The sequence below is a fragment of the Balaenoptera musculus genome, chromosome 7 (genome assembly GCF_009873245.2).
Source record: "Balaenoptera musculus isolate JJ_BM4_2016_0621 chromosome 7, mBalMus1.pri.v3, whole genome shotgun sequence".
NCBI lineage: Eukaryota > Metazoa > Chordata > Mammalia > Artiodactyla > Balaenopteridae > Balaenoptera > Balaenoptera musculus.
This window is the reverse complement of record NC_045791.1, coordinates 26,848,070-26,859,490: the sequence shown is the minus strand read 5'-3', so window position 1 is coordinate 26,859,490 and position 11,421 is coordinate 26,848,070. Positions and strand designations below refer to the sequence as shown.

At 34.8% G+C, this 11,421-nt stretch overlaps 1 protein-coding gene across 2 annotated transcripts in view; it reads right to left on the bottom strand.

The window, feature by feature from the left end:
• Positions 1–1,249: 1,249 nt before the first annotated feature.
• The window catches only part of KYNU (kynureninase), a 101,315-nt gene continuing 91,143 nt past the window's right edge, over positions 1,250–11,421 (bottom strand). For both annotated transcript variants that reach the window (XM_036859023.1, XM_036859024.1), the window contains 3 exons: positions 9,829–9,914; positions 3,976–4,206; positions 1,250–2,384 (listed from right to left, as the gene is read on the bottom strand). In XM_036859023.1, the coding sequence (XP_036714918.1) occupies positions 2,229–2,384; positions 3,976–4,206; positions 9,829–9,914 (473 nt within the window). In that variant the 3' untranslated portion in view covers positions 1,250–2,228. The remainder of the gene's footprint in view (positions 2,385–3,975; positions 4,207–9,828; positions 9,915–11,421) is intronic.

Sequence of the window (11,421 nt, the reverse complement as noted above, 5' to 3'; positions counted from 1 at the left end):
CCTTCTAGTGTAGTTTTCATTTCAGTTATTGTATTGTTCATCTCTGTTTGTTTAATTCTTCTAGGTCTTTGTTAAAAATTTCTTGCATTTTCTAGATCTTTGCCTCCATTCTTTTTCTGAGGTCCTGGATCATCTTCACTATCATTATTCTGAATTCTTTTTCTGGAAGTTTGCCTATCTCTACTTCATTTAGTTGTTTTTCTGGGGTTTTATCTTGTTCCTTCATCTGGTACATAGCCCTCTGCCTTTTCATCTTGTCTCTCTTTCTGTGAATCTGCTAGTGTTGGAGGGTCTCGTGCCGAGGCGGGGGGTGGCTGTGGCTCACCATGGGGACAAGGACACTGGCAGCAGAAGTTCTGGGAAGTAGTCCTTGGCATGAGCCCTCCCAGAGTCTGTGAGAAAGTGAGTTTCTAATGCTCTTTCTTCACCTGGGTGATGAGGACAGAGTACTGATTATGCTTTGAGTTGTTTATATACATATTTTGATGTAATTTTAGTGTGATTAACATGAAATATTTTAGAACTTTAACTGATAAGCACCTTCATATACCTTCCTTTACTCAACCATCTAGTTAATACCCGTAAGATTTTTCTCTCATAGTATCACTGTTTATGTTTCATAGAAGAAGTTACAGTTTGTAATTATATATTTACTTGGATGTTTATAGGTTTACTATCTGTTTCCCCACTAAGCTACCTGTTCCCTGAGAGCTGAAATTATGTCTTTTTTATTTACCACTGTGAGGTTCAAAAACAGTTTCTTCTAGATGAAGTCATGTATGGTCAGATTTTAAGGTTTTGAGAATTTTTCCATCTATGAAAGATGAGTTTTGCCAAAAGTGGAGGTGGGAAGGTTTTCTAAAGCAATTATGCAACCAGTCAATTAAGTGAGATAACGTGTAAATAGAATAGCACAATACATGGTACATGGGAAGTACTCAATAAATATCAGTAGTTGCTGGTGTTGGTGTCAGATCTCTGCAACTTCTTATTTAACTCTATCACTCAAAGTGGTTGGCTAAGCTAATATCATCATAGTCACTCTTTCTTGCTGCTTATGTATACAAATGTAGAATATTTTGCCAATTCATGAATAGTGGTTATGGCATCAACAGCTGAGAACTAGGGGAATCTTACAGGGCTGAATGTAACTGTAGTGTTTTCGTAGTGATTAACAAAGGTCCATAGATTTGGGATAGAGGTTGAGTGATGAAGCACTTATTTCCTAACTTTAATCCTCAATCACAAGTATCTTAGAGTGATTTATTTCACTATTTTAGAGACATAGTAGCATCTAAAGTCTTTTATCAGGAGAAATTCCCATTAAACAAAACCAAGAGATTATGATAACATTAAATAAAGGGACATCCTTGAAAAATGGATTAGGACCTAAGAGTGAGTAAAGAAATCAATTTAATGAGCTTCAACCAACATTAGTTGTAATGAGATAAAATAATAAATATGAAAGCACAAGCAAATAATTTATGCAACTTTTGTTTTTGCTGTATATACCGTTTTTAAAACCAGATCTAGGATGATATCTACTCACTATGAAAATCATGGTAATGTCAGGGATGGTAACATGAAAGAATGGCCAATGGCAATTGTAAGCTGCTGAATGAAAATTGAAAGACATTTCTTCTTTACCAGATGTTAACATACGATTTAAAAAATTGTGTATTAGAATCAATAAAATAAGGCTTGTACACAAATTAAACTCTGATGTTAAATGTATTCCTTAGTGTGGATTGTGACCAAAATATTTGAAATCCACTGCCCTAGAAAATGCATTTTCTGTTCCTCAGATTGAAGTTAGATGGAACATTGTAAAAAGCATACATACATCAGACTGTTCAACTACAGTGCCTATAAGAAACTCTTTGGTAAATTAAAATTAAAGTAATATTTCTAAAATTGACACAAAAATTTCCACATACATTGTGAAGTTGTCAGTCAAATTATAAATTAAACCAACAAAAAACATTTCATTAACAATGAAATATAACAGCTAATCAAGACTGTGTACATAATACTTGCACCAGTAAAGACTTTGATCCACCAAACACCAAGAAATTGGACAGCCATGCAGATATCTCAAGGCCACAGACCCTTAAAAAAATTGTCTTGTTTTTCTGTAAAGTATACAATTGACTGCCAGTTATGTGTAATCAGTTTTGAAATAATTAAAACTTGAATAATAGTAATAAAATAACGACAGGCTTTCCATATTATTTGCTTAAGTTGCTATGGAAAACTCGGCTACTTTTTGTTTCTGCAGAGTCAAGTGCAGAAATGAGCAGATTGATAAATTTATAAACATCATGGAAAGAATTGTAGAGAGGAACTGGAGCCACTCGAATCCCATTTGGATCCCGTTTGTCACACTGTAGGGGAAACAAAAAGTAAAACCACAATAATGTTAGCATCATTCATATAATGGAAATCCACATTCAAGAGAAACTTACATAAAACATTCATACTGATTTCCCTAAAACTTAATATAAGCAATTTTTTTCACTTTAAGTAAAACATAGTGTTTCTATGTTACTTGAAACTCCCCTCTTAATAATAATTAAAATATTAGTGGGTTGGTACATGAATATCCTAAGTACTTTCCTGAAGTCCAGTCAGCAATGATCCTTTTTAAGCAACCAGTGGATCGAGTATACAGTTTATCTGTGGAGAGACTGGAACCCTTGCACACATTTCAATGATTGAGAACCTCACTGAGATCTGGAGAGTTTTAGTTATATTTCCATTAAATTCAGTAATCCCTAATCTCATGAATTGGGCTCAGATAATTCAGCCTAGTCTGAAGATCACTATGACTATCTTTAAGAAACACACCCTATAGGCTAGACAATATAATAAATGGTTTATGTGTGCTGGCATATTTTATTCCATAACAACTTTTGAGGTAAGTATTTTTGCAGAGAAAATACAGATGAAGGATCTGAAGTCGATAGTTGTTTACTAACTTTCCCAGGAGCCCATGGCTTGTAAATGGTAGAGTGTGATTTGGAATGCTGATATTCTGATTTGTGTCTTCAGAATCTGGGGATACCTCTCCTAAAGGTTTGGAAGACTGATTGCAGCAGTTTCTAAATTACATTATCACTGGAAATAGATATGTTATCACCATTTTTCCTGAAATTACTCATTAAATACTTATTAGTTCTTTTCAAGAGACTAAGAGGGCTACTTAGGCCCAACAGTTAAAAAAAAATTCCAGGGCTTCCCTGGTGGCGCAGTCGTTGAGAATCTGCCTGCCAATGCAGGGGACACGGGTTCGAGCCGTGGTCTGGGAAGATCCCACATGCCGTGGAGCAACTAGGCCCGTGAGCCACAGCTACTGAGCCTGCGCATCTGGAGCCTGTGCTCTGCAACAGAGAGGCCGCGATAGTGAGAGGCCCGCGCATCGCGATGAAGAGTGGCCCCCGCTTGCCGCAACTGAAGAAAGCCCTCGCACAGAAACAAAGACCCAACACAGCCAAAAATAAATTAAAAAAAAAAATTCCATACAACATTAATACTCTTAGATGTGTCTACATATCTTTCTTGACTGAAGTGAAAAAGTTGAAAATAATTTAGTTCAATCAAACTAAATAAGACTGATTTCCTTTTTCTCCCTCTACTATATTGTATGTTCTTTAATTCCACTTATTCAATAAATATATAATATATTAGGGTTTTCACTAAATTTTTTTCTGCCCAAACTATAATGAAAATAATGGATAAATTACATAAAACTCTTTCCTGCAACCAAAGTTTGTGGTTTCTTCCCTTTTATCAGAAATGACAGATCTCCATGCCCTTCAGTTAGCATAGTGCTGAATACTTAGTTGGCACTTAACTTATCCTCACTGACTGATGTGAAATAACATGGAAAAATGAATAAACTAAAAAATCCAAATTTTATCCTCAACATGTAACCCATAGAGAAAAACCTGGTAGCAAAGCAAGAGATATACTTACAACCACTCCTCTTTTTTCTAGTTCTTGGAAAATATATTTAATTGGAATAGAAAATGTTAGGGTTAGCTGGCAGCCGCGATCCTCTATACGGGATGGAGTAATTATGTTCACAACTGTTTTCTTGGTTTCTGCTTTATCCTGGCTGAAGTGATGCTTGATCATGTATTCCAGATAACCAGTTAGCAAAACAGATTTTCTCCTCAGTGCTTTCATAGTTGCTTGCCTGAAGATCTGCAGAATGAGAAACAATCAGGTTCACAGTTTCTTGTTGATTTATAAAGAAGCAAAATTTAACTGTAAATCACGCATAAAAGGAAATGCCTACTTTTGACCTTTCCAATAAAACATCCTGTTTTAATCTTTTTGTGAAAACATGTCCTCTTGTAAGTGCTTTGCCATTAAAAATTAAACACAAAGTGTCCATGACAGAAAAGCTGTACAAATGTCATTTAAACAATACTTGCAAAAGCAGAAAAAAGCGAACATAATGTTCCTTCAGAGTTATTTTAAATTAGCTTCATGTAATTAGTATAAGTAAAACATACCTTAATAAATGCATTTAACTGTTATAAATGTCAAAAAATTTCCTCCAAACATTTTATACAATCATAATCAAGATTTTTTTCTATTTCCATATAAAGTTTGTTTAATCCACAAAAAAGTGCAGTAAGAGCTAAACGCTTATGTGGAAGGCAATGTTACCAATATTATTTATAATCGTTTTACCAATTCCTAAATCTCCTTCAGTTTAACAGTAAGAAAACAAGTAGTTAAATAGTGATGCTAAGTTTTGTCAGAAAAGCAAATAATGTTAGATAATGCATGTATTATTACTGAAGCATTTGGTCTTTCTCTTTTTCTTCTTTCATCATTTTCTCCCCTGCTAAACTCTAACACTGGTGTGAAAATACTGCCAGTTGCCGCCTGAGGTGTCTTATATTAAGATGAGTGACAAAAGGGCACAAAATAACTGGTATTGGAACATTAGGGGTCAGAACAGACATGCTTTTCTAGCTTATCTCTTAAGGTCAAGTAGAGTTTAAAAATATATTCTACATATAAGAACTGAAATAACTGCAAACAGAGAATGATGCACTCCAAGCCACTTAATGTCCCTTTTCTGTATCATGTTATGCCACTGAACAAACATAGGGTCATTTGGTGATATCTATACTTTATGAAGTCTATGAAAATAGTTTTTTCTGTATATACACATGGCATGTGTGGGCAGGCATTCTACTAGAACTCAGCCATTCAGGCATAGATTTTCTTGACCTGTTGCATGGAGGCTATGGATGTGGCTGAAGGAGAGGATGGGAGTTGTATGTAAGGTAATGTACTGAAGGAAGAGAGGAAAATCAGAGGATAGAAAGCTATCTGCCTCTCTTCCCAACCAGACCTCATGGACTGTGTCTGCAGCCTGGGAAGAGTTCAGCTGCAAATAGAAGCTGAGGTCTTTGAGGTCCATGTCAAAAGGCATCTGACATATTCAGTGCAAAAAAATGCTGCTTTAGGGCTTAGGTAACCCCAGTTACATGGAGTTTGGTAAGAGGCATCTCTTCATTTCCTTTGTAAAACAAAATGTCCATAGATTTGGCACAATGAAGACTCAAGGGAACACTTCCAAGTTTTGGATCAAGAGAGCCTGATCCAAGAATCAGCATTCTTACAGAGGGCAGGAGCAGGGACAGGTAAGGTGTAGCCCACCAGTGGTTTGGCTGTCAGGTTTGGAATTTTTAAAAAAATGTGACAGGAATCTGTACAAGTTTCTCTTTGGAGATTAATAATAATTTTGAGGACATTTTAATTATTTAAATAATTCTAGTACGCTTTCTGGATCTGCTTTGGGCCCCGTAAGATGCAGATGGGGACAATGTGTAAAGTAGTACTTTTAATGGCATTTCATTTGTATTCATAGGTTAGTAAGACTTTGGGGAATATTAAGTTTATAGGGGGTTTTTTTTAATGAAGTTTTTTGCTCTTGCAGATTTGATAACAAGGAACCAATTTTTTTCATGACAAATATCTCAATTTTAACATATCATGACTCTTTGTTAATAATAAAATAACTTTTAAATGTAAAACTAGTTTCCACATTACAACCACAACAAGAGAAGCTGCATTCTGAGGCGGTCTTAAATTCTTCTCAGAGTGTAAAAGTTTCTACTGAGGCCTCAGATAAAAATACCAAGAGGGGATAATAGGAGTTAACAGTGAAGTAGAATAAATGTCCTTTTTTTTTTTTTTTTTTTGCTTCTCATTATTTTCATGCTTTCAGTACAGTGGAATAATTTTTTTTTTTTTAATTAGGAAAAATGAAATGTGTAGTTTGAAAATATTCAGCTTATAACAGAATTCTTGGCAGAGTTTCCACTACTTGGGTGAGTTTTCTTGCTAACTAAAATAAATGCAAAGCTAGAAAAGTTAGATATATTTAAATAGGAAAAATAAGTATAGCATGATGTTTTCAATTCTTAAATTCTTAAAATTGGCTCCCTAATAACTCTGAGGAAAGACAGGGTACATTTCTTCTGACTTGCCCCGTATTTTAATTGAATGCTCTAATTTTGTATATTTAAGCTATTTATTTAATTATATATTTATGTACTGAAAAAGTCTAAAATTGTCTACCTATCGCTACATAGAAATATGACCCTTCAAAATACAATATAAGTATTGTTTAATTTCAAGTTAGTAATTAGAAGATTGAGGTGACCTCCAAAGTAATCTGGTCCAAACATCTTCATTAAAAAATTGAGGCAAATGAATTCAAGAGTAGTTGTCACTTGTTGAAGGTCACACTTAGTGTCCCAGTGAGGGATAGAGTATTTGCCTCCTGCTTCCTACCTTATTGCTCTTTCTCTTGATCCACAATATTTTTTAAATTATTGTACAAAAGATTAAATAGGCAGCAGTATGAAGAAACAGTTTGAAACTGATTATAAGGTGCTGTTTTTCATGGTATCCATCAATCAATCAAATACACATTAATTGTGAACAAAGCCATAATTAATCTTTTTAAAAAATTCTCTGTATTGCAAATCTGAAATCATATCCATGTACATTGATTCTTAAGTATAGAATCTCTTCTTCTGTTGGCATTTGACTGTGTGAGAATATTTTTCGAAAGGGAAGTAGAGATAACAAAGAAAGGTAGCTTGATTCATGTATTTATTTCTTTCATTTACTCAAACTTCAGCTACCTATCTCCTATAGGCGTAACTTTTAAATAAATAAGGTAAGTACTGAATCGGTTAATTCACTGACACTCATATGGCAAACTCAGAAACATCTAGAAAGTACAGTGTTTTAACAGTTAAGTAGAGAATGGGAAACAATGAAACGTATTATTTTGTAATTTCAGAATTTTGCAATTTATAATAGGGAGCAAGAATTTCGAAAACACCTTCTTTAACACAAGGTTTGATTACTTAAAGATAATTTTGGTTAGAACATAGCCTCGACAGTGAATGATTTAATAAGATATTTCCAAGAGGATGCAGAGAAATACTTAAGTGATAAGAAGCTCCAGAGCAGTGTACATACCTCTTCTGTGGCATTTAGAGTCTTTTTCTCAGGTTTAAGTTTAGATATTAAAGGAGAAGATAAATCAGTCTTCAGATTCCAGCTGAGAATAGAAACCATGTCTAGGTGACTATAATACAGTGTGGAAGAAAACTATTGGTAGGGAAAATAGGAATAAGACTCTTCCTGTGGCAGAAGAGGTGGATACCGAAGAACAGTCAGTTCACTGCAGAGAATACCAAAGTGATAGTGTCTAAAAGACATTTTCTAGATATGGCTAGGAAGCCATTTGCAAAGATAAAATCAGAGGAAACTTTAAGTACTAGTTTTTCCTAAGGTATTCCTTAGTGCCTTGTTTTTTCTTACTGTAACTCATCTTCTCCCTGATATAAACTTTCAAAATAAGCAAAACGTTATCTTCTTTTAAAATGTTTAACGGGGGACATCCCTGGTGCTCAGTGGTTAAGAATCCTCCTGCCAATGCAGGGGAAACGGGTTCGATCCCTGGTCCGGGAAGATCCCACATGCTGCAGAGCAGCTAAGCCTGTGTGCCACAACTACTGAGCCCTCGCGCCACAAGCGACAACTACTGAGCCCTCGCGCCACAACTGCTGAACCCATGCACTGCAACAACTGAGCCCGCGTGCTGCGACTACTGAAGCCCGCACGCCTAGAGCCCGTGCTCCGCAACCAGGGAAGCCACCGCAATGAGAAGCCTGCGCGCTGCATCGAAGAGTAGCCCTGGCTCGCTGCAACTAGAGAAAAGTCTGCTCGCAGCAACAAACACCCACTGCAGCCAATAAAATAAAATAAAATAGAATAGAATAAAATAAAATAAAAATGTTTAACGGAAGTGTTCCTCAGATTGGATATTTTGAAAGCAAATCAAATATAATTATTTGATTTGCCGAGTAGATTTCATCACCCCCCTGAAAAAAATTTTTTTAAATATGTATCACTGCCTGCGAAATCTTGTTACTGGGTCTATTTTAACTTAAAAAAAAAAAAAAAAAAAAAAAACCTGCCAAAAAGTGAAAACAGCACAAGCTCCATCTAGTGGTCATACCGAGTACGTGCTCTTTAAATTGGGATGAAATGAAATGAGTTGATTACTACTATCTAGTGGTGAAGTTGTATAAAAACAGAGGAACTTGACGCTGCTGTCCAGTGGCCAAAATGAGACGCTGCTGTGAAAGTTCACAGAATTCTAGAATTTTAAGTTTGGAAGAGATTTTGGAAGTCTTTATCCGGTCACTCATGCCAGAATACTCCACAATAGGATTTCCTAAACTAGATGATTTTAGGAGGCTTTCAATTTTAAAAAAAACAAAAAATCAAAATTTTATTTGAATAACTATATATTTAAAATCTCTATTAGAAACATGTATATTTACTTAAAATATATTTTACTTAAATATATGTATATAAAATATACATTGCCTTAATACATGTATTAATACTATTATTATATAGATATAATTATTAACAATATATACTTACTTAGATAAATTTAGTCTTAATCTGAAATTAATGAATATCCAATATCCAAATAATTAATTAGGAGACATATATATGTGTGTGTGTGTGTATATATATATATATATATATATATATATATACACACATATATATACATATATATGCATTATATGTGAGTAAAAATGAATAGATATAGGTAAGTACCCTATTATTTAGGGTGAGACTAATTTTAAGTAGAAGCATGAATGAACTTAAAGAAAAATATTGAGCCAGTAATAGTAGAAATTAAACATGGATATAATGTTATAGAAACACCAATGGGGAAAAAGAAAATCCACCCTACTTCATGGGACAACCTTACTCATCTTTGGTTTACTCTGACTATTTATACTCTCCCCAACCCCCTAAAGTCTTCCTATAGTTTTGTCACATGGCAGTTTGTCAGTTCATTGACTCACAGAACTAGAAGAAACAGAGTCCCCAGTAATCACAACATCATCCAGCACACAATAATTTCTTAATAAGTAAGTGTTTGAAGGAGTGAATTAATCAAGACTTAAATATTGCATGTTTGTTTTGTATATAGAGAGACCAGTAGAAGATTAAATAACTTATTCAGGTTCACACAAATTCTAAGTGGAACTAAAAATATGTCACCCTAGGTAAGTTTCATTGAACATTTATTAAGTGCCAGCAGTGTGCCAAGCCTTGGGTTGGGGGCTGAAGATATAAATAAAAAGTGACATTAGCACACAGTCACTGTCCTAATGGAGAACCCTGCCCTTCCTCCGTTGTTTATGGTAAAGAGAAAGGTAAAGATGTGGGAAGGTTGAAGCATAGATCACTTACCTCTAAACTAGCATGTAAGGAACAGACCAATAGAATGGGAGGATTTGAAATTCGGAATCCATTGACCCCAGGGATTAACTGCAGTTCTGAAAAATTAATATCGTGTCATTTTTATAGAATGTGCCTAAAAAGGTGTCCTTTATCGATTTTTTTATGACAGTAAAGTAGAGAGGAAAAATATAAGACTTAAAAACTTTTCTTCCTGAGATTTCTGAGATATTTAAGAGAAATGCCATGGACCTAAAATACCGGCATATTTCTCCTTCACCTACAACTTCCATCTCCTCTGCCCCCACCTTCATAGCAGCCTACGAAAAATTAGAGCCCTTAGACACAAGACAAACATAATGTCATCTAGAAGATTTTCAGGACCCCATCCTCTGCCCTCTCATCCCCAAGCCAGCATTCCTTGTTCTGCTCCATGCTTTGCCTTTCTATTATGAAACCATGTCAACAAGGGGAAGATATCAAGGTTCGAATGGCTTGTAATTGTAATGTCACCCAAAGGCAGAAATATAAATGAAATGACTTAGGAAGGTGACTTTTAACATTAGGATTACTAGGTCAAGTAGCTTCTCTTAGGAAAGAAGAAAAAAAAAGGCTTTAAAAAAAAATGATCTGCCTAAGTATGATATATTAAAAAGGTAAATTAATAGCAGACATTATCCTAATTATAATTAATTAGATTGAATAGTTGCAAGTTAAATCCAAGAGTTAAAACTGCTAGTTAGAGATAAAGTTAAAAACTAATACTAAGAGTGAGAGAATTTTCTGGGTCTTTAGAGATGCATCTAATTAAGGCTAGTCAAACTATATCCTGTGGGTCAAATCTGGCCCACCACTTGTTTTTGTAAATAAAGTTTTATTGGAATGTAGCCACATTCATTCATTTATGTATTTTTGTGGCTGCTTTAGCACCACAATGGCAGAGTTGTGTATTTGCCACAGAAACAGCATAGCCCCAAAAGCTTAGCATATCTCCAGTCTGACCCTTCACAGAAAACCTTTGTCCACCCCTGATCTAATCCAGCTCCCTCATTTACAGATAAGAAAACCCACTACAAACAATTTAAATAACTGGCATAATAACAGAGTTCATTATTTCAGCAGCCAACATAAAACACAGCTTTCCTGATATGACTGAAGAGCCCATCTTTATTCTTTGCATCTTGGTTGGTGCAGATGTGAATATATTTAAAATCATATCTCAAGGTTGGAAGCAGTCTGAAGGATCAAGTTTAAGTTTAATTCTCACAACATTTAGGAAGTTCTCTGTATCCCATGTGATGGAAGAATAAGTCACTCAGGAAAAAGAAATAGGGCAATTTGAGAACTCCCTGCGCATGGTGTACTTTCATTTCTACCCATTGGGGTTACTATTTGGTATGTGGTGAAAGCCACAAACGAAGGAAAATTAGGGAAAATAGAGGGATAAAAATGAACATTTATTAAATAGTATGCTACTTGGTTTATAGCTTAGAATGTGTCCTGCTCTCAAACCAAACCCTGAAATAGTTATTATTATTCACATTAGATATGTGAGAAAAAAAACCAAAAAATCCAAAATGATAAATATGTGCAACATCACAAAAC